The sequence below is a fragment of the Sturnira hondurensis genome, unplaced genomic scaffold (genome assembly GCF_014824575.4).
Source record: "Sturnira hondurensis isolate 20B ecotype Veracruz unplaced genomic scaffold, ASM1482457v3 Scaffold0020119, whole genome shotgun sequence".
NCBI classification, from domain to species: domain Eukaryota; kingdom Metazoa; phylum Chordata; class Mammalia; order Chiroptera; family Phyllostomidae; genus Sturnira; species Sturnira hondurensis.
This window is the reverse complement of record NW_028092750.1, coordinates 4,902,577-4,925,640: the sequence shown is the minus strand read 5'-3', so window position 1 is coordinate 4,925,640 and position 23,064 is coordinate 4,902,577. Positions and strand designations below refer to the sequence as shown.

Genomic DNA, 23,064 nt, shown 5'->3' with positions numbered 1-23,064 from the left:
AGGCATCAGTGAGGAGCCACCTTACAGGCCTTCAGGGACCCCGAGGAGAGAGCCCAGAGCCCACAAGAACGAGCATCCCTGCTGGGCTGGCAGCTGAAGCTGGGAACTGCATCTCCTTTCCTTGACCTTATGGGTGCGCACTGAGCAGTGGGAGAGCTGGAGGGCACTGGGGTGCATGGACAGAGACTGCTCCCTACTACCCCTAAGTGGGGTGGAGACTTACCTTTTTGATTTTACGATATTCCTGCAAAATCTGCCCACGAGTAGTCTAGAGAAAAACAAAAGAAGAAAACAATGCCCTCACCTATAGGAAGCTCCAAGTGAGTTTGGGGGGTGGGGGCTCACTGATAACCCATGACCTGCATGTCACCACTGGCCTGGGGACAATAAGCCTCCAGGTGGCCTTGAGGGGAGCTGACCTAAGAACAGAGGAAGGGCAGGCTGGGGGAAGGAAACTGGACCTGGCGCAAAGTGCAGGGGCCCAGCCTCAGGGACGAGCCAGCACAGTGGGAGAGGGCAAAGAGCAGGCAGGCGGCCTCCTTCCCTTGCAGCCCAGCTGGCCTGCCCACTGTTCATGGCTAAGCGCAGAGGCCCCTGACTACCTGAGTGTGCAGGGAGATACTGGGGCAAATCCGCATGGGGCCAGAAAGGACAGGGATCCCTGGGGGCTTATCTGTCCCAGACCCTGAGAACCCCCATCACTCCTCCAATCAAGAGCCGTCTCATCTCCTTTGAAAACCAAAGTGGCCTCTGCCAGTGGAGACAAACACTGACCCCTGATTAATTATGGCTGGCCCTGTAGTCAGGCAATCAGTTCTGAGCGGTAGCCCAAGCAGGAGGCTGGTGCCCCAGAGTTGGTGACCAAGACTTTCATTGCAGGGAGCTCCCATATAGGGGCTTAGGGAGAGTATGTGCCCTATGGCAGAGGATGAGGGACTCTTGGTACAGGAAGGAGGACCATAAGGACGCTCCATCCTCTCCCACTTCCCACTATGGCTCTGACAGTGTACAGATGGGCCATGGGGTGCCATGTGGCCTGGCCCTTCCCCTCCTGGCCGGGGTGCACCCTGTGATGTGGGTAGTGGGCTGCAGAGAGGACCCCATGTGGGACACAGCCCTGGCCCACTGCTCCCTGGCCTCACCATCCCGGCTGCTCTAAGCCTCACCCGCATCACCAGGGCTCATGTGCCACCTGCTGAGTTGGCTCCACTGTCCCCACCACAGAGGCCAAACAGGCAGAAAGCCTTCAGGCTCCAGTGGCACAGCCCGTGGATAGGCCTCAACCAAGTGACCAGCAAGAGGTGGCCACCTGCCAGTCCATGAGGGGCAAAATGCTGGCACAGATCCTCCTCAACAGGGAGGACAAGGGTTAGGTCTGGAGGCCTTGGGCTTAGCTGAATTGTGAGAAACAGGCCCACCCCTCACCTGGGTCAGGTGTGGGCAGTGGGCCCTACCTCGTACTCCTCGGAGCCCTGGGAGAGCTGTCGGAGCTGGGCGTCCAACTGTGTGAAGCGCCGTGTGATCTGCTCGATGCGGGCGTGTAGATCTCGGTACTCACTGTACTCAGCGTTGAAGTCATTCTTATAGCTCTGGCGCTGCTCCGATGAGGAGATGGTGGCGTATTTTCTGGAAATGGGAGAGAGAATGGTGGGGCCCAGGGGCTGCTGCAGAGAGGTTGCAGTGCCCGTGGCTGCGCAGACAGCCCCACCCGGGAAGGGCCCTGCCAGGGCGAGCAGGAGCCTGGCCTAGTACAGGGTGAGTGGCCAGAACCCACACATGGGGACTCAGACTCAGTCTTGCTGCCGCTGATCTGCAGTGCAGGGAGGGGACGGGAGGAGATGGCAGGGGAAAAGCCCCTGGGAGAAGATTTGGCTGAAAGGAAGTACTCACAGCAAGTAGTCAGGTGTCTCCGAGGTTGATGTGGGGACACTCGAGTTATTGCAGGTCCCGTTTAAACCTACGAAGACCAAACAAAATCTGCAAGAGGTTCATGCTTTGTTGTCTGAAGAACATGGAGGGACAGCAGTGGGCCTGTGAGAGACCGTGGGATCCTGATGGACCCAGGGGAACCTCTGCCTTTCATCACATTCGCATGTATGTTCCTGAACCACAGCTGTGTAAGTGCAGAGCAGACAAGTCCCCAGAGTGTTTGGTTTCCGGCCATGAAGCCCAAAGACAGATGGCCCCAGGGGAAACCTTGAACCTGTCTACACCTCTCTCTGCTGACAGAGTCAGTGGTCTGAGGTCCACTTAATGCTCCCACTCTTCCCATCAGACAGAGGACTTTGGGACCCAAAGGACAGCCCCGGAACAGTGCTGGGCTGGGCACACCCCAGGTGGTTGTGCTGGGGCTCGAGGACACAAGACCAAGGCCAACTGGAGCGGTAGTCAACTGAAACGGCAATCTAGTGTGTCTACCCTCACCTCCCCTGCCAGCTTCTCCAATGGCTTTTCCCAACATAGAAGAGGTTTTATTACTTTGTAGCATATCCTCAGTGAGAGAGGTCTGCCAAGCTCTCTGTTGGTTCCACACTTAGGTGGCAGGCATCTGGGCACCAGGCTACTCTGCAGCATGCCCCACCGCCCCCCCCCACCTCCAGCGACTGAGTGTGTTGTCTTTAAGAAGGCTGTGCTCTCCCTGGGGTAAAGCCTGATGGACCTGTAGTAGAGGGTTTAGTCCATGCTCCCATGACACATGCCTGGCTTAAGGCAGGCCTCCTGGGATGTCCTGCCTTGAGGCTCAACAAACCTTTGGGGTCCTGGAGTACCTGGCCTCTCTTGTACTGGTGGAAGGGTTTCCTGCAATGGGGCCTTTGGCTCAGTGATAACAGCCCCCACAGCTGCTCCTCTCCCCACATCTCCATTACTCCACTAACTTCTCCTGTACCTCCCAGGGACAAGGGCGAGGGGATGTGTCTAATAAGTTCACACTGCAGGTTAGAAGAAGGGCTTCCCAACCTGCCCACAGGGGTCAATGGGCCTTAGCTGAACTCAAGCACCCCACCCAGCACACCAGCCTGCCCAGGAAGGCACCCTGAGGCCACAGGAGTGGTCCAGAGCTGGGGGATGGGCACAGGACCCCGAAGTGGTCTTGTAGCACAGGGTGATGAAGAGGGTGGCCAGAAAGTGGCTCTGGGAGGCACGAGTAGGGGCAAGTGCACCAATTAGGGTCAGAGGTGATCAATCATTAGACAGGGCTGAGACAACAGGGCCAGACTAGGGTACAATGCCATGCAGAACAGCGGGCTAAATCAATATAGGATGCTGTCTCAGGTGCTGACCTACAATGTTCTCCGGCATTTGGGAAGGGGCCTGGTGCCAGCAAACAATGCCACCGTTAAGAAAGATGGATGGTTCCTGCATGTGCATGTTTGCCCGCACACACAGAGCACAGCTCATACCCCAGAAAGAGCCGCAGAACTGCATAGGGCAAAGAGGGCTCTGGGAGACCGTGGGGGGCTCTGTGCCCACCCATTATTGTTATCATGTGAGCCCCCTTCAAGACGTAGGTTAAGATGATCATCAACACCAGGCTTGGCTTCTGGAGCTCAATCATCCCCTTCTTCTTCCCAGGGGCATCTACTCCCTGGTTTGTCTGATTCTAAACCTTACTTTCTTACCATGGCCTAGGCACTGGGGACAAGCTGCCTGGCCAATTCACCAAAGGCAGGATCTGAGCCCCATGTGTGCATGGGGCCAGCTGGGGCTACATCTTTCCGGTCCCAGTCTCCCTCCTTCCCAAGGCCCTGCCAGAGGCACAGGGGTCTTGCTTCCATTGTTCGGGAGAAGCCATGCTTCTGGGCCCGGCTGCTCACAGCCTGTCTTCCTGGGCAAGATGGGATCACAGGAGCACTCAGGGGACCAGGCCACCTTCTTCCAGTCTGCCTACCCAGACACCAGGAAGCCCGGCAGTGCAGCAGGACCAAGAGAAACCCAACTGACTGACCCTGTGTCTACCAGGACCTGCCCTCCATTTAGAGGATGGGGCTATAGTAGCCTTTCCGGAGGGCAGTTGAACAACTCCTTAAAAAGCCAAAAATGGCTTTATTACCCCAGAAATGGCCCTTGCTCTGACCCTGCCTGGGGAAATGATCCCAGAGCTGCAGGAGATGACAAGCCTTGGACTGCCTGCACATCGCAGTGAAGGGGGAGTCATGATTATGCTGCCACATACTGACCAAGTTCACAGCCACATGGGGTGCTCAGCTCAGGGGCCTGGGGCTGTGAACTCAGGGTGGCCCAGGCTCTGCTGACAGACTGGCCAGTCCACATGCCTCTGCAGTGGCCCACAGCGCTTTTCCTGCTTAATACATGGCCCAGGCCAGCCTTTTACCCCTCATCCCGCTGCTGAGGCCCCAGATCTTTCCACCTCCATCTTCCTGACTGGCTGTGTGACTGGCTCCACGACCTCATTCTGGCTCTTACCGCCTGCTGTTCTATGAACCACCTCCCAAACCCTCCTCCCACCCAGGCTCTTCAGGCCACACAAGGCCCATGGCATCCAGGTGCGGCCCTTCTCCCACCAGGCCACCCCCACAGCTTTCCCTGAGCCCATCAGGCCCCTGCCCAGCCCTGGCTCCTCTCAGTGTTTGTACCAGGAACTTCTTCCTCTCCCCATGCACTGCCTCTCCTGTGAGACTCGGCTCGATGGAAGGCATGTCTCTAGCCCCCAGTGCTGGCCTGGCACACGAAAGACTGCCAGAGACTCCAAGGCTGAGACCTCTGGGTCATTCACAGGTGCCCGGTGTGAGAACACAATGCAGAGGGGCTGAAGGTGCAGAGTGAGCCAACACAGGGGCATGTGGGGCAATGCAGACCCCTTGACACTACGTGGAGCCAGTGCTCAGGCTGCCGCAGTGCCCTCCTACAGAGCCCCGGCCCGTGGGCCTGCCTCTCAGCACCTACCCGGGGCACCTGGTGGGGCTCCAAGGGAGCCAGGCACAAGGTCTGGTGGCTCAGCCCGGGGCCTGTCCTCAGCTGCCCTCTCCTTGTCCTTGTGCTTCTTGTACTTCTTCTTGGACTTGCCACGAGACGAGCTCCCATGGGGTTTGCTGGGCTGGGCACAGTCCTTCAGCAGGGGCAGGCTTAGGCACGCAGTGGGGGCTGAGGTGGCCACTTCCCCACGATCACAGTCCCGGCCACTGTGGCCCAAGTCATTGCTGACATCAGCCAGAGGGTCGTGTGCCCTCGGAGGATCCAGCCGTGGAGGTAGGTGGGCATCTGTGCCAGTCAGTGGGCCTGGGGTGGGCAGCAGGGCTTCCCGGGTGTGGGGCACACTTAACTTCCCATTGAGGGCGGGCTGAGCTCTCTGTGTGAAGTGCGATATCCTTGGTTTCTTGTTGGCCAGAGGGTCAATAAAATCAGGAGGCTGAGGGCGTTTCTGGAAAGGAAGGGAGACCATTTTAGAGGAAGCCATTTTAGAGGGAGACCATTTTAGAGGGAGCCTTGTGTCTGGAGTGACTGGTGTCCCCTGGGGAGTGGCTCAGCAGCAACAGGCCTACCTGAGCTAAGTAAGCAGGGAGGCCAGGCCCCAGGAAACCCAGTGCCCGCCTACTCTGGCCACATAGGGGCACGCAGATAACTTGAGCCCATCCCAAGGACACGTGCTGAGGAAGAAGGGCGGCCAGGTCATCTGTGCACTGGCCCAACCACGTCCAGAGATTGGTTTGAAATGTTGCTCTGCTTAGCATCTTCCATGACGACAGAGATGGTTGACGAGCCAAGTCTGAGGGACACAGGGCAGCCCCACAGGCCGAGATCTATCACCCCTAACCCCTGACTACTTTGATCTTAGGGCAGTCTGGGGTCTCATCCTCAATTCACAGACGATTACACTGGGGCATGTGAGGCAAGGCTGGACCATAAGAGGGGAGCCAGCACTGGCCCAGGGACCCCTGACCCAGGGGCAGCTGTAGGGTATGGGAGCAATGAGGCCCCACAGCTGGGGTGTGTGCATGGACCCAGCCTTTCCACAAGGAGGCCACGTGGCCATGGACATGGGTTGAGTATTCCAGGCCAGAGAAGGAAGGGAGATGATGGGGAGAGGGAAGAAGGGAAGGGGAAGGAGAGAGAGGAGGGGCCCAGATGTGGGACTCAAGTTAGAGCACAAAAGTGGCTGGGGACAGCTTTTACCAAAAACCCCAAGCAGTGATGAGAGTGGCAGAGCTAAAGACCACCCCAGGCAGAGCTGGGTGGGCTGCACCTTCCCCCACTCCCTGCCACCCTTCCTGACTACTGACTACAATGGCCGCAGCTACCACAGCTCACACCGCCCACTGGGTGCCATTTGTCTTGCAGCCAGAACACTTGATTTTACGGACTCCTCAACGGCCCTGAGAGGCAGCAGAACCACATACAGACAAAACACGAGGCTCAGAGCAGCCTAGTGCTTGTCCTCCTTTAGCCACATATTGTAAGGTGTCCAAGGGAAGCAAACCCTGGTCCTGGGCCCTGGCCTCCAGCCTAAGGGAAGCCAGACAGCTGCTCACTCATTGAAAAAAATGTCCTAGCCCCGAGCCAAGGGCCTACAAGCCAAGGGCCTAGTGGACTCCCCAGACATCAAGGTTGGGTCAGGCCCAGTGGCTCTGGGTGAGACCCGCTCCACAAGCATCAGCATCTCCACAATGTCACACCCATGTCCACTGTTCCTACCTGTGGAGGTGAGACCGAGCTCCCATGCTCTCTTGGAGGGCTGGAGGCAGTGGAGTCTCCAGGGAGGCCGCCTGCACTCTGTGGCTGGCATAGCTTCCTGCAAAGGAGAAGCAGGGTGGGTGGGGGCTTGCAGCAGTAACCCACAGGGTGTACCCAGGCCCACCTGTCTCTGCAAAGACACTGCATAGTCCTGCCTTCCCTGAGTGACTTGGGGATGGGCTATTGCCCTGAACCAGAGTAGGGCAAGTGTGATGGGTAAGTTAGGACCTGGTGTGCAGAGCCACCAGAGCATATCCTGCCCTAGGTTTATCCACAGCTGCCCCTTGCCTGTGGCCTCACTGCCCAGAGGACTGCCCCACTGGGTGTCCTGTGCCCAGAGAAGGGTCAATCAATCACCTGTTCATCTAGACTCCTGTTACCATGGACACCAGGAAACCATGCAGAATTAACCAAATTCTCAATGTCTGTACTATTTACCCAAGGGAGCTGGGACACTGGGGTGCTGGCCTCTCAACTGTTCATCCTAATAATGATGTTCACTGTAGAAACTTTACAGAATGTAGAAGAGAACCAAGATGCCCTGGTCTGTGACAGGAAGGGCTCCTGGATTCAGTACCTGCCTTTCTGGGGGCCCAGACCACAGCATCTCCTTGTGGATGAGAAGGATGGACACTGACCCACCTGGACCTGAGCAGAATAATGCAGCCAGGAATAAAAGAAGAGGCAGACACCCCAACACTTAATGAGCAAAAGGAGGCCCTGACAGGGACCCTGGCACTATGTGTGCTGCCGAGGGCCCTCCTTGACCTGCAGGAAGGCTGAGATCCAGGGGCTCAAGAGGCCACATCTGTGCTGCTTCAACCAGCGACAAGCAAGCCTGACTCCCTGCCCAAGGCCCACACTCCAGACCACTGGTGCTATCCCCTGCATGTGGCTCAAAATGCAGCAAGAGCCACAGGAAAGATACCCAAGACATGCAGGAACTACCCTGGCCGGTATGCCTTGGTTAATTGGAGTGTCGTTCCGTGTCCCATAAACCGAAAGGTCACAGGTGTGATTCCCAGTCAGGGCACACGCCTACGTTGCAGGTTTGGTCCAGGTCAGGGCACATGTGAGAAGCAACCAATTGATGTTTCTGCCATACACTGATGTCTCTCTCTCTCTCCCCCTCTCCCCACCCCCACCGCCCCCACTCCCTTCCTCTCTCTAAAATCAGTAAGCATGTCCTCAGGTAAGGATAAAAAAAAAAAAAACCATGCAGGAGCTCACTAGGCAACATGGTCCCCATGGCCAAGGTGGGGCAGGTTTGCTGTCTAGCCACAGGGAAGCCACCAGAGCTCCGGTTAAAGACTGAAAACCAAGGACAGGCATTTCTGTCCACTCTCTTTCAAGTCCCCCACTAAAAAGACATGAAGAGAAAACAGAAAAAGAGAACAGCATTCAACACTAAAGCAGTACAGGTGGTGTCTGTCCTTTATGATCCTGAGGCCTGGGGGTCGGAGCCTCAGGGACCTCCGAGGAGGAGCTCCAGCCAGGCTAATTCCCACACAGCCCTGCCCTGGGACCTGGTCTGCTGCCGAGTCCGCAGCATGTTCCGGAGAGAAGGAACCCAGGCCTTCTCCAGGCACTGGGAGGCTGCTTGGGTCACACCTGGAAGACAGGAGGACAGGAGGGACAGACGTGTGACCTTGGGAAAAGAGAAAGCAGGGAGACGCTCCAGAGGAGTCAGGGTCACCAAGCGGTAAGTCCTGAGGAGGTTGGGGCTTCTGGGCAACAAATGTCAGGCTCCAAAATAGAAAAATGCATTAAAAAAAGAGAGACTGAGGGCATGAAAACTAACTCACCAACAAAAACACCAGTCTTACTACCATCTTCAGAAAGACAAAGGACTTGAATAGACATCTCTCCAAAGAAGATATACAAATGGCCAATTAGCACATGACTAGGCACTCAAAATTGTTCTTCAGGGAAATGCAAATCAAAGCTACAATGAGATACTACTTCACACCTACTAGGATGGCTAGACTCAAAAATGAAAAACAGAAAAGTGTTGGCAAATATGTAAAGAAACTGGAAGTTCTGTGCACTGCTGGTAGGAATGTAAAATGGTACAGTCACTAAGGAATAGTTCAGTGATACTTCAAGAAGTTAATCATAGAATTACCACATGGCGAGGCCCTTCCCTGGCCAGGTAGCTCAGTTGGTCAGAGCATTGCTCTTTTTTTTTTTTTTTAAGATTTTATTTATTTATCTTTAGAGGGGAAGGGAAGGAGAATATCAATGTATGGTTGCCTCTCATGAGTCCCCTGCTGGGAACTGGCCTGCAACCCAGGCATGTGCCCTGACTGGGAATTGAACTGTGATCCTGTGGTTTGCAGGCCCGCGATCATCCACTGAGCTATGCCAGCCAGGGCCAGAGCATCGCTCTTATATGTTAAGGCTGCAGGTTCAATCCCAGGTCAGGGCACATACAAGAATCGACCAATGAATGCATAAATAAGTGGAACAATAAATTGATGTTTCTCTTTCTCTCCCTTATTCTCTCTCTCTAAAATAAATACCAGGTTTTTAAAGCTTAAAATGTGGTAATGTGGCCCTGGCTGGTGTGACTCAGTGGATTGAGTGCTGGCCTGTGAACCAGGAGGTCGTCAGTTCAATTCCCAGTCAGGGCACATGCCTGGATTGTAGACTGGGTCCCCAGTTGGGGGCGTGCGAGAGGCAACCCATTGATGTATCTCTCAAACATTGATGTTTCTCTCCCTCTTTTTCCCTCCCTTCCCCTCTTTCTAAAAAAAATTAATAAAATCTAAAAAAAAGAAAAAGAAAGAATGGTATGTGTTTGAGATAACTGAAAATCCACACTCACACAAACTCTTGGACACAAATGCTCAGGGCAGCACAATCACACCAGGAGGTGGAGACAACCCAGGTGTCCACTGACAGATGAATGAATAAACAAAATGTGGCCCAACCACATAATAGAATGTTATTTGGCCATAAAAAGAATGAAGCGCTGACACACGCTACAACCTGGATAAACCCTAAAAACATCACAGGCACAAAAGGCCATGTGGTATATGACCCCATTTATATGAAATGTCCATAACAGGCAAATCCACAGTGACAGAAAACAAATTAGTGGTTGCCAGGGGCTGGGGGGGGAGGGGCAGGGGAGATGGGGGAGTGACTACTAATGAGAACAGAGTCTCCTTTGGGGTGATGGAAATGTTCTAGGATTTAGAAGTGATGGCTGCACAACACTGTGAATATACTAAATACCAGTAAGGTATACACTTTAAATGAGTTACTTGTGTTAAGTGAATTGTATCTCAATAAAGCTATTATTTAAAAAAAAAATCCTTAAATCAGCCCTGGCTTGTGTAGCTCAGTAAATTGAGTGTGGGTCTGCGAACCAGACAATCACGGTTCAATCGAGGTTCGATTCCCAGTCAGGGCACATGCCTGGGTTGCAGGCCAGTTCCCGGCAGGGGACTCATGAAAGGCAACCATACATTGATATTTCTCTCCCTTTCTCCTTCCCTTTCCCTCTAAAGATAAATGAATAAAATCTTTTTTAAAATTATTTATTTAAAAAAATATCCTTAAATCAGAAGTGGTATCACTCCGTGGGTAAGAACATGATGCTGCAATAAGACTACTGAAGGACTCTTGGGAACTAAAAACAATGGCCAAAAGACAGGATGGGAGAAGCCAAAGAAATCTCCTAAAGGAAAAGAGAGAAAAGACACGAGAGAAAACAATGGGAAGAGTCCAGGAGCACAGTGCCCCAGTGGCAGAATCAGAGGAAGTATGAGGAAAGACAGGGTGAGTTTTCAGACTCCAAGAGCCACAGTGCCCCCTGGCCCCCAGATCACCTGCCAGGCTGTTCACGTGGATATGCACAGGGCTGGGGGGAACCTCTCATTGTTTCCTACCAACCAAACACGTGTACATGTGCGCACACACTTATATGCAAACATGCACACAGGCTACTTGCTCTCAGCCATGCCCCTTCCTGGGAGCTCAGTGAGGATAAGGCTCTGGGGTCTAGAAACCTGGTGAGAGACTCGGAAGGAAAGACTGACAGGAGCAGCCTCGATGGGCCCCTTAAGTGCCCCTCGCCAACTCAAAGCGACTGGGTGGGAATAATCAGCCATTTTAACACTGGACCTTTTACCAAAAATTGTATGATGAGTGAAAACACCTGCAAGAGGGGTCAGTGACAACCTAACATGTTTAGCTGGGGCAACAGAAGACTAGAGATGGGAAATGGGAGAGGGCATCTCTTCTACAGAGACAGTCTGCTCTCAGCTCCCCAGCACTGAGGGACCTCAGACAGCCAGAGCGGGGGCATGGGTGAGGAGAAACTTGGGTTTCACCTAGAGTGGCCCCAACTCAGTTCGGCTTTCCATATGTAATTACTGCTGTAAAGAGCTGAATTAAACCAACAACAATAAAAGCACCCTTCACAAAGAGCTCCATGTCCCTGAGAAATCATTTAAGCATTACCGTACTCTGCCATGCATAATGCACATTCAAATTTTTGAGGGAAAAATAAGGATGCACATTATACGTGGGTAGTTCCTGAAATTCCTTGTATCTGTTCTTGTGTTTTGTAGTAATTTGCTACATAAAGTTTCTTGTAGCATAATGTGTTTGTTTTTTAAAGATTTTATTTATTTGTCTTTAGAGGGAAAGGGAAGGAGAGAGGGAGAGAAATATCAATGTATGGTTGCCTCTCGTGAGTCCCCTGCTGGGAACTGGCCTGCAACCCAGGCACGTGCCCTGACTGGGAATCGAACCACGATTGTCTGGTTCGCAGGCCCGCGCTCAGTGCACTGAGCTACACCAGCCAGGGCGCATAATGTGTTTAAAAAATGCTAAAATTCCTTTATAATACAAAAAAAACAGTATCTAAATATAAATAAATAAATAATTGAATTAAAATATTAAAACAAAAGACTTTTTCTGTAAGTTTGGGCCCAAAACATGGGTATACATTATACACAGGAGCGCATTATTCACGGCAAAATACAGGTGCTCAGCAATCCACCAGCTCCCAGGCTAGGCCTCAATCAAAAGGAATCAGTCGCTGGCCATTACTCACTCCTCCCAAAGCCCCCTAAACCACTCCTAACCTCTGGTTCCAATTAACCCCAGAGATGTGTTTAATTAACCTGCTTAGTCCTATCTGTGGGAAGCTTTGTTTAACTTTCTCTGCTTCACATTCTTAAATGGTCCCAAGGAGGAGCCACAGTCTCCTAAGCAGAAGCCCTTGAGGACTCACAGGTTCTGAGAAAGAAGCTTCACGGGAAGGGAGGTGGGCAATGGAAACAGTCTGGCTGGACTGAGGCCTTTGTTGGGCACCACACTGTTGGTGAGAGTGACACATGCCTTCTACCCCCACATCAGGGGCTGGCCTTTTCCCTAGTAGGAGGCCAAGGTGGACTTCTCAGGCAGTGGGGAAGACTGTCAGAGAGTTCCCAAGGACCCTTCCACCTGGCTCTCAGCCCCAAGGCCTTTGGGACTAGGCAAGGCCACCCCAGCATTCTGGTGGTAAGATCTGTCCCAGGCCCAGGGGAGGTGGCCTTACCTAACAAGCATGCGCTTTAGTAGCTGCTGGTCCCCCTCTGAGTAGCCAGGCCAATCCTTCTGCACATCCTTGTACACACAGTCCTTCAGTGTGCACGTGCCATCCTTGGTACTCACATTGGCCACCTGCAACACAGAGCCAGCATCAGCTTGTGGGAAGCCTGGAGGGTAGGGGACATGGAGGAAAACACAGACCTGGAAAGAAAGAGGATAGTACCCCACACCCAGCTCTTCTGCACTGGGTCCTGACACACACGTCTTACAGTTGCTAGGGGACAGCCTGGCTCCAAAAAGGGGGACTGCTATCTAGGGACCCCATCACCAGCCTACCCCCCTATTATGGACTGAATGCATATATCCACCTGAAATTCATGCCATGCTGTGATAATATTTAGAGGTGAGGCCTTTGGGAGGGGACTAAGTCCTAAGAGTGAGCCCTCATGAATAGGATTAGTCTCTATAAAAGAGGCTCGAGAGCTCCCTCGCTCCTCCTGCTGTGCGAGGCAGTGTGGAGATGCTGTCTATGAACCAGGAAGGAGGCCTTCACCAGCAACCCAATCTGCTGGCACCTTGTTCTTGACCATCCAGCCTCTAGAACTGTGCAAAGTGAGTGTGTGTTGTTTGAGCCACCCAGTCCATGTGATTTTTATAGCAGCTTGAATGGATGAAGACCTCCCCAGTTTGATTTGCAGCTCCTAGGACAGAGGGTGAGGCTGAGGCTGGGGATGCTGGATGAGGGGGGCATCCAGGAGCCAAACTGACCCCACATTCCATGCAGCAGACAGCTCTGCTCCCACTGGTTAACAAAGGCTGAGTTGGCCTCCAACATGGTTTTCAAAGATGGATTTAAAATATCTGCTTTAAGGGTGCTTGAAGGTATAAGGCCACTGCCCTAAAGCAGGCACTTCTGTGACTGTCTCGCTGGGTGCACTGGGCACCCTGGTCTGTTGCACACACTTGTGTAGCCGTACGCTGCTATTCCTCCCTATTGCTAGGTTCTAAGAGGACCACGTCACTGCGATTTCCACAAGGAACGTTTTTAACAGTTGAGTAATATTCCACCAAATGGCTAACTGTGCTTCATTCCAAGGTTTTCCCTTTGTTGGACACTGACGCACTTGTAATTTCTCTGCAGCAGAAACAGACGTCACTGTGTGCAGGCTATTCCACGCAGGCAGTGTTTTCTTCAACCAGCTTCCCAGAAGTGGGATTAGTGGGTCAAAGGCTCTGAACATTTTTATAGCTTTTGATACATTTTGCTTAAATGCTCACCAGAAGAGCCTCCCACCCATCAACACTCCCACCCAGCACTGGAGACAGATGCCTTAAATCTCTGCTTTAAAGGTTCCCTCAGAAGGAAGAGAGAAGGCTTGGCTGAGGAGCACAATGTAGTCAGTGCTGCTCATCAGAGCCCCTGAGCACACGGGGAGGCTGATCAGCCTGGGTGAGGAGCAGCCCACAGTACTCCCAGAGATCTTCCTCTTCCCTACGATGACAGGGGCCTGCTGCCCCTGGGGAGGGCTAGGTGGGTAGTGAACACAGAAGCACAAGGCAGATGGAGCCATTCAAGAGACATCAGAGCAGGATGCTCTGCCTGCTTATGCTGGCTGGGCTGCCTTCAAAAGGCTGCCAACCCAAGCTGAGCAGAGAAGCCAGAGCCCAGCATGGGGCCTATCTGGTTCCAGAAGGGCCTGGAGCAATGAGAGCATGGGGCGGGAGGAGGGGGGGAGACGACTAGAGACAAAGCAGGTGCTCTGGGCAGGTCCCTATCAGAACCTCTAGACCTGTCTCTCCACAAAAAGGAGCCTGGTGTCCTGCTGTGTCTGAGGGTTGCTCTGAGGGCAACCTCAGGTGCAACCATGTGCTCAGTCAGCTAAAGTTTCACACTCTGCATCTGAGGGGCTCTCATGTTTCTTCTTCATTCCAGGCATAAACAGGGCAAGGGGGAAGACGGGAGTGAGGGCATTGCTAAGAACACACCAGAGGCTGAGGGCCCAGCTGGCAGCACTGAGGGCTACAGGCATATTCAAGGGCAGGCACAGGTCCCACTGATGTCTTTAGTCCTGACTCACATCTGACAGCTCTGTCAGAGTCCCCTCCTTGGTCTCTGGGGGTGCCCAGCCCCGGGGAAGGGCCTTCTGTATGCTTCCCTTTTATTCCCGAGGACAAAGCCAACACATCTGACTACCCAAAGAACTGAGTTCCCTGGGAAGGTTGTTCTTGGTTCTGGAGCTTTCTGGATGCTTTAGCTAGCCTCTGAGCCAACTGGTGAACTCTCAGGAAGAAAACTGTGGCCCGGTCTCTACCAGAATGACCTATGATCTGGGGATGGTGCCTCGGGAGGCCAAATCCGCAGAGGTGCCCAGTGAGTGCCCACAGGAGTCCCCAACATCCTGGTGATGGACCCTGGGACACAGGAGATGTCTTCCTAGCAAAGGGTGGAGAGGCATCTGCCCATGGGCCCTCAGTGGCTATGGGTGGGCCTGGGCTTCAGCCCAGATATGCAACCACACATGGACAGAAGCTTCATCTTTTCCAATAGGAGAAGGTTGCAGAGGCCTCATCTCCCTATGCCTGCCCTTTGCCATGAATTCTGGGGGTAAGGGTAACAAGGGACCCCAGCCAGAGCACAGGTGCCGACATCCTCCTACCAAATGTAATGTGTGGATCACCAGAGCTTCGGGTTGCACTCAGGAGGGGGAAGACGAACACCTGGAGGCCCACTGAAGAGCTTAGCAAATGTGAAAATTCATTCTCAGATACAGCTACCACCTTGGTGTGAGCTTTCTGCCCCAGGAGGTGCTGGCTGAGTGCCCAGAGTTTCAGAGGTGGAAAGCAGGAAGGACAAGTGAGCTGGTAGAGGGAAATCCGGAGAGGCCTGACCGAACCTCCTCTTCGGGTCGCTGGCAGAACTGTCCTCACAGCAACACAGTGAAGCACCATTGCATGGCCTGGCTGATGTGGTGAAGCCAGAGCAAGCCACGCGCTTCCCAGGGTCCTCCAGCGGCATGGCCCTAGAGCCCTGGGAGCCAGAGCAGGGGTTCGGTAAGGTGGCTGGGCTCACTGTTCTTGCACCAAAGCACAGGCCGTTTTCCAGTAGCAGGCTCCACCTGCCAGCACGAGGTTCCTACCAGGTAAGCCCTAGTCCCCTATGAGGTGCTGCAGTCATGCCCCAGCCACAGATGGGAACTAGAGGGTTCAGAAGTGAAGCCTCCTGCCCAGAGTCACAGCTGGTAACTGGCAGGGAGGCCTACTTAACTGCTGAACCCTAGTTCTTGCTAACTAACGAGTGTGCATCCCTGGTGTCACTTAGTTCTAAAACACTCATGCAACTGAAATCTTGGATCTCCTAGGCAATGCCTGTGTCTACATGTTAGCAGATGTCAAGAAGCACAGTGCTGGCCTCTCTGAGCTGACCCATAAGCTCCAAGACAGTAAATGCCATACTCCCGGCCCAACATGTGTCCAGACCATCTGCAGAGGGTGCTCACAGGCTGGCTGAACCCCACCCCACCTCAGCCAGCCCTGGGGAAGCATGCACCTGCTGGAGAAGGCTGTCCAGAGTGTCCTTGTCTGCCTGGGCCAGGCCATCTTTCTGGAGCCGCAGCAGCAATTCGGCCTTCCGGTAGGGCCTCAGTGCCAGAAGATGTAGCACCCGGTCACGGAAAGGCCTCTGAGACACCCCACTACCCCCGCTAACACCACTCTTCTTGATGGCACTTGCCAGGTTGATGGGAGTTGCCCGCTTCCGGGAGGGCACAGAATCTGTCGCTCCTGGGGCTGGTTTCCTAAACTGAACCTTCTTGCCTACAACGAGAACCAAGGTGTTAAGGATTGGAGAAGGGGTGGGGGTGACCACGGTGTTCCAGTACTTGGGGCTGATGCCGAGTTCCTGAGTGTGGAAAGTGATGGGCAACAGCACCACACCCGTGCCTGCCAAGCCAGCATGTCCCACCTAGCCTGCTTGGTGGGAATCCAGAGTGGCTGAGAGTGCCACCTGCTGACCACATACAGTTTGTGGGGCACCAGCAGGCTCAGAACTGAGAGTAGCAGAACTACAAGCATGTTTAGGGTCATAACTGACTCATCATGGGCAACCTGAATCCTGGGGACAAAAACACTGACCACCACAGGGAGAGGAAACTGGTCTATGAGCCCTCTTGATGTTAAATGAGGGAGTGGGGAAGCCTGACTTGCCAAGGGTCCATGGGATCCACCATTCTCTTTTATAAAAAAGGGAATAAAGGTGTCGGCTATTTGGGTAGCTGCTCTGGAGAACCTGAGATGTTAGCAGCTCCTCAGGCAGATGTAGCTGTTGCCCAGAGCCCTGGAGACAGCAAGCCAATGCCCATCCTTCTGGTACACACTATGGGACCCAGCATGGCTGCACCCTCCGGGCCAGTGAGCACCGCTCTCGAGAGAGGAGGTTGTTAACTCCGTCCTGCACAGCACCCCCACTACCGAGGGAATACGGACAGCTGAGCGCATGCTCCAAACCCTTGGGCCAAAAAAATTCCCCACAATGATTTCTTTTTGCTCTTATCCCTCAAATTTGATTCATCAGATTAACACAGTAAGAAGTGTTTTTTGAGTCCTCAGGGCCTGACTCTGTCCCTAGAGAACCCAGCTGACAGGCTGACATGGGGTGGGGACCAGGCCCTGCCAGACGTGCCTGCCAACAACCTAAGAGGTCAGATGAGTGTTTCCATCAGAACGTAAACTGTGGCAAAACCCCTCATTATATATACAAAGCAGTCCAATAAGGCAAATCTTGACCAAGGACCCAGAAATTCACTAAAATTTGTATGAATGTCTATGTTCGCATCTTGAGGCAAAAGAAAGTGGGCGAAGCATGTTTGGTTCTGGCCCAGTGGCTGGTGGCCCTGTCCCCTGGGGCTCAGCAGTGACCAATGGGGATTTCATTCAGAGCCAACCCCACTGCCAAACAAAGGAAACCAGGCTTCCTTGGTGGGGGCAGGGGAGATTTGAAATCTTCCTGCCATTTCTTAAAAAAAAAACAACAAACCCACAAAGCCACTGAGGTCCTTGTTTGCTGTAAGCTGGTTCATGCCTCTCCAGCCTGATGCCTCTCTTTCCCTGGCAATAAATTCTTGTAACTCCTCAACTCTGTCTAGGACCAAAAGGTGGAAAGACTACAGCAGGATGATAAGCTTTCTGAATAAACTGTACTTTTCTCCCAATTTTTAATGTTGTTGGTGTCTCAATTTCACCAAAATTATTTCCGAGCAGATGTTGAGCTGCTGGAGCCTTCTGGGCAAGCAGAGATCAAGGTCTTTCCGTACAGGTCTCAACCTAGCGCCCCCTTGCCAGCCCCAACACAGCGGCAAACCACCGTGGGGTGTATCTGGCAGTTTGGAGCATGCTGGCCATTGGAACTTGGTGAGGAGTCAGCTGGGCAGATGAGATGGGGTGGCAGCCAAAGAACATATGGGAACGCTGTCTTCATGGAGCACGTATGCGTCCCTGACGGGTAAAGGCCCCTGAGGCTGCAGCCTGGAAGAGAGGCTGCAGATTCAAATTCCTCCAGTTCTTGGGTCCTGAGTCCCCCTGAGGGTTCAGAGGCAGCAGAAGGCATAGCCCCCACCTGACTCAGCAGGACCTTTTTTCTGACCTGACATGGACTTGGCTAGTCCTGCTCAGGGGCTGGGCCATACCTCTGTCACCCATCACTCCTACCCCTGGCCTGGGGGGGCCTTTATGTCTCCTGCTCCCCCAAAAGTTTCCTGGCAGGCATTATCCCCTCACAAGTAGAGCCCCTCATGGTAGGAGCCCCAGGTCCCCTTCCTCACCTAGGTAGCGGCCTCCAGCCTTGATGACAATGGCACCCCTGCTCCGTGTCTCCTCCTCCGCCTGTGCCATGCTCTGCCGTGCCTTCTGGTAGGAGTCGTCGGTGGCACACACTGTGATTTTGTCCTGGATGCTACCCAAGCAGTCCAGGTGTACATCCCCATGGCTGTAAGACAAGGGACCAGGAGCCAAGATGAGTACCTGGGAGACAGGGAGCTATGGTCTTGGGGCCCAAGCCCCCAACCCACCCCACCCATCCCCCACCAGGAAACAAGGCTCAGCACTGATGGAACCACATAGTGTCCACAAGGCACATTTTGACCCAGAAGAAACAAGGGGACCCAGGCCCCTGGGTCAGAGACACAATGCCAGGACCTACAGCCTGGACACACTGAAAGGGGTCAAAAGAGCTCATCTGAGAGAAGGGGGTTACTGGGCTGGAAGCAGTAGGCAAACACCTGCACAGTGGTCTGAGCTGGGGGGAGGGACCCAGGGGAGCGGTGGGGAGGCAGTGCTGTTCCTCTGGGCCTCACCTGGAGACGTACTGCTGGATGCAGTCGAAGCTGCCCTGGGGGCTGTCACGGCCAATGTTGGAGAGGTAGAAGGAGAAGGTCCGAGCCTCTGAGGGGCAGTCAGGCTGGGGGACGGAGATGTGCTGCACAGAGATGGGGGGGAAGTGTCACCAAGAGTCCAAAGCATGGAGGGGGTCATGGCAGAGGCCAGCTGCTGGGCCCTGCCCGTCCACACAGTATCACCCTTACAACAAGAAGATTCGAGCACTTCCCTTCAAAACATACTTCTGCTTTCCTGGCAGTGACAGGACCCCAGGGAGTGCAGAGCACTCAACATGCACCCTGAGGCAAGGACCCCCCCACTCAGTTTCCCCACCCACCAAACAGGACATCCTTAAAGGCAAAATGAGACAAGATGCGTATCAGAAGCCAGCAGGGCATGCTGGGCAGCCAAGATACTCTGACCTTTGCTCCCGCTTAGTGACCTCCTCTCCATCTCCTCCATGGGGATACAGATTCCACCCACTGCCCTGTGGCCATGAACAAGGTTTCTGAAGGTCACAAGGGAGACTCAACCACAGCCGGGTGCGTATTTTGCACACAGCTACCTAGAACATGGCAGAAAGCCCATGCAGCAGTCAGCATAATGAAAAGGGGTTTCTGGGAAACCTGAGCCCAATATGGGCAGCTCCTCCTTGCCCATTCTCATCCTCTCCCTAACTCAGTCCTGGTCTGGAGAAACCTGGCCTCCTCAAGCAGCATCTTTCTTCTGTCTCAGCTCAGGGGGCAGTGGCTGCAGAGGTTGTCAGTCCCCACTGAGCTGTCACCCCTAAGAGGAAGAGAGGGAGATCCAGCCTGAGTCCCAAGGCTCCCCTGGCCCTGGGTACTTCCCACCCTACCTACCCACCCACCACCTCGTGCAGCCCCACCCAGGCAAGCAGGTGGGAAGGGTGTACTCTGGGCTCCAGCTGCAAAACAGAGCTCTGCTACTGTGCAGCCACCACCCTGACAAGCACAGCCCACACTGGTTCAAGACAAAGCCACTTGTGACAGCTTTGGGACACCCCCTACAGCCTAGTGGAGAGCTGATGATGGGACCCTGCCACGTGCATAGAGGCCCACCCACCACGCTGCCCCCTGGGCGGGGGGTGGGGGACTCTTCACTCTGACCCTCTCACCCTGTGTGGGCCTTCTCTACCCAGGCACATATGCCCACTTCCAAAGTCCATCCCAGGATAGGGGAGGGCCCAGCACAGAGCCAGAGGCCAGTCTGTGCAGGGCAGCGGGTGACATAGAGCTTGAAACCAATGTTCAGAAGAGCCTTGTCCTGGTAGTGACAGGGGAAACCACACACACAGAGGGCACTTGTGACCGGTGTTCTCTGGACAGGAGGGGATATGCTGGGGACCCCTCCCAGCCCCGTGGTACCACTGCTGTGGAATCCTGGGTTAATGGGTTGTTGCTGGTTAATAATGACCAGCCTCTGGGAACTAGCCAGCCCAGGAAGGTGAAGCTGCCTCTGCCAGAGGAGACTGTAGTGTGTGTTCCAGGACATGACCCGGAATGCAGCAGCTACGAGTGTGCCCTCTGGACAGAGTCTCGGCTGCCCCCACCACAGAGCTACCATGTGGCTACACCTGATGGTAGAACTGACACTCTCATCCCATCCCAGATGCCCTCAGTGCCTCCAAGGCCTGAGGCCTGGAGGTGGCACCAGCTCCACTGTAGTGGTCAGCGGAGTCCTGTCCAAAAGGCTTTTACCTCCTCCTCCCTTTGAAATCTGCCCGGAGTCAGTGACTGCCACTGTCCCCCCCACCACCAAGTCACGTGTAGTGCAGGTGGGAGCTCTGGAGACAAATCAAATCCCAGGTGGGAGTGGGAGCAACATGGTGGGAAACAGCACTAGATGTTTAGGTGAAAAGAAATAGGTGGACATAGGAGCCAAATATCACTGACCAGGTCCTCTCTAGCCAGAGGGGTTTTCAGAGACTGTCAGTTTTCTTCATCATTTCCATTCCCAGGGAACCATCGTTGGGAAAGAGAATTCCTACTGCAGCTGAATACGCCTTTTAAGAGCAAAGTAGCCCTTTTTTGCTGGCATGGTGGGAGGTGTCACCCCCTAACCCCATCCCCAAGACACTTTCTACATACTGCCTTCTATTCTTCTTCTTGGGGCTCAGAAGAGCAGTGGTCCACCCATACCTCCCTCCCCAGGCTCCAGGCATCTTGGCTGCTCAACCTTGTTGCACGGTATCTCCAGACTCCAACATCCCCATTCTGTAGATACGTTCTAGATATTCCCAAGTAGCCACTGACACAACAACGTGCACCTTGTGGCTCAATCTTCAGCACATCCTAACAGACGTGGTTCCTCACACACAGACATGGGCAAAAGGCCTGTGAGCAGTTCTGTCAGACCTTATTCTAGAAATTGCAGCTCATGCTCCCACTACAGCCCAGGGAAATGTCTAGGTCCTGAGCCGCCCTGGACAAAACCCCACCTCTCCTTTTTTCAATGGAAGAGTTCTAGAGTGGCGCTGGCTATGTGGGGGGTGCTTTACCCCCCACATAGCCAGCAATAAGGGGTTAACAACTCAGAAATGACACCCTGATAGGAGAGGGCCAGTCAGCTGGCTCACTGCTCCTGAGAGCATAGAAAACACAGATGCGAATGTGTATCCGGCAAATGGACAGGTGAGCATTTTCCTCTAGCAGACACAGCCCTGGAGTGTGGACACATTCGAGTGCACAGGATGACTTTAGCCACCAGAGGGCGCGATGGGACCAGTCTGGCAGCAAGCCCAGACCAGCCCTGCCAACAGTGGGGAAATGTCCCAAGAAACCAGTCAACAAGGGGTCCAGCGACACACTTCTACAGCCCGGATCTAGTGGTGCTCCCAGTCTAGGCTACGAGGTGGCCATGAGGAGCCCAACATCCACCCAGGAGGTGTGCTGATGCCGTGACCCTATTCCAGCTGTACCACATTCACATCTGAGGAGGAAGAGCACCAGGAGCTGAGTGAGCTCATCCTGGGCTATAGGGAGTACAATGGGTCTCCTAAAGCCATGTTAATTTGCACATGACCCTCTAAGTGGACAAGGTCCCCATCTGGGGGTGGGTGAGGAGAATGAGGGACAGAAGGAGAACTAAGGTCCTTGAGCTAAGGAGCCCACAGATAGGGTCTCAATCTTCGGTCTGTCAGCTTCATGGGTCTCTGGAGATCAGGTCCCTGAACATCAAATCAGCCAGGCCCCTAATGAGCATGTTCCATCCAGCCCTGCTGCTCTCCTGCTCCTTCATCCACACCCCACCTGCTGCTCCATCTCTAACCTTTCGGGTGTTGCACACTGAGCAAAACCCTCTCCTTACTTCTCGGGAACACCCAGGCACAGATGTGCAGTGAAGAGACCAGGAGAAGAGGGAGGGCAGAGCTGAGGTGCCCTGCCTCCTCCCTGCCAGTCTAAGTGACCATGCACGTGCAGACTGGCAGCAGACCAGGCCCTTCAGATCTGAAAGGGAGGAAAGGGATGTGTCCCATCAATAAACACCTAGGAGGAGGAAGAGGAGGTACAGATGCCAGGGAGGCAGACCCAGCACCTGAACCTATGTAGCAAGCTGGGGAAGAGGAGCACCCCTTTGCCACACAGCCCACCCCAGTCCTCACACAGGCTCACACAGGGGAGAGCCTTTTGGTGAAGATTCACAGCCTGGCCTGCCCCAAGCTGTAGCAGTGCCTCCACGCTGAAATCTTCTAGAAACTCTGTTAGGTGAAAGAAAGCCCTGAAGAAAGAAAAAGTGGGCAAAGCATGATTCTAAGACTAAGGTGGTAGAACCCCATATCTGGAATCAATGTGGTTCTCAGGCTTTCCATAGGAATTTGGGAGACACAAGGCAGGTGTGGCCCAGGAGAACCTTATGAAGCATCTGTGAGTGGCCATGTGGCCATGTGAGTGGCCTTGCTGAAAAGGGAACAATGACCACAGTGGCCCTTTTGGTGCACTGGCTTCATCTTCCCATAGCTGCTGAGGGCACAGGGTGACCATGGCCACTAGCGGACACCATGAGACCAGTCCGGCAGCCAGCCCAAGCCAGCCCTGCCAACACCCCAGAAATGTCCTAAGGAAAATAAAGAAAGGTGGCAAAAGGGCGACCCTAAGACTCTGACAGGGCCAATGGGAGCACAGAGGCTCCTGAGGAGGCACAGGGGGGTGGGGGTTGTCTGGGCCTTTTGGGATATCTTGCCAACCTTGAATGGTATTAATGTGATGGTCAGTTCGTGTGTTCTCTGGCCAGGCCACAGCTCCTGTGACACCACAGCACTAATCTGGGTATGTGTGGAGGTGTTCTGCACACACAATGACATCCATGACCAGCTCACTTTAAGTAAAGTAGAGGACCCTCAATGGCTTAGGTGTGCCTCTCCCAATCAGCTGAGGATCTTAAGAGGAAAACTCAGTCTGTCTGAGAAGAAAGCACCCCCTGTGAATTGTGGTGCCAGTC

The 23,064-nt window shown here is 53.9% G+C and overlaps 1 protein-coding gene across 1 annotated transcript in view; it reads right to left on the bottom strand.

Moving 5' to 3' along the window:
- ELL (elongation factor for RNA polymerase II) overlaps positions 1 to 23,064 on the bottom strand; it is a 61,202-nt gene that overhangs the window by 2,355 nt on the left and 35,783 nt on the right. The window contains exons 3-11 of the mRNA XM_037029011.1: positions 18,585 to 18,706; positions 18,054 to 18,217; positions 15,785 to 16,050; positions 12,245 to 12,369; positions 6,652 to 6,748; positions 4,906 to 5,380; positions 1,891 to 1,957; positions 1,455 to 1,626; positions 224 to 268 (exon numbers count right to left, since the gene is read on the bottom strand). Coding sequence (XP_036884906.1) covers positions 224 to 268; positions 1,455 to 1,626; positions 1,891 to 1,957; positions 4,906 to 5,380; positions 6,652 to 6,748; positions 12,245 to 12,369; positions 15,785 to 16,050; positions 18,054 to 18,217; positions 18,585 to 18,706 — 1,533 coding nt within the window. The remainder of the gene's footprint in view (positions 1 to 223; positions 269 to 1,454; positions 1,627 to 1,890; positions 1,958 to 4,905; positions 5,381 to 6,651; positions 6,749 to 12,244; positions 12,370 to 15,784; positions 16,051 to 18,053; positions 18,218 to 18,584; positions 18,707 to 23,064) is intronic.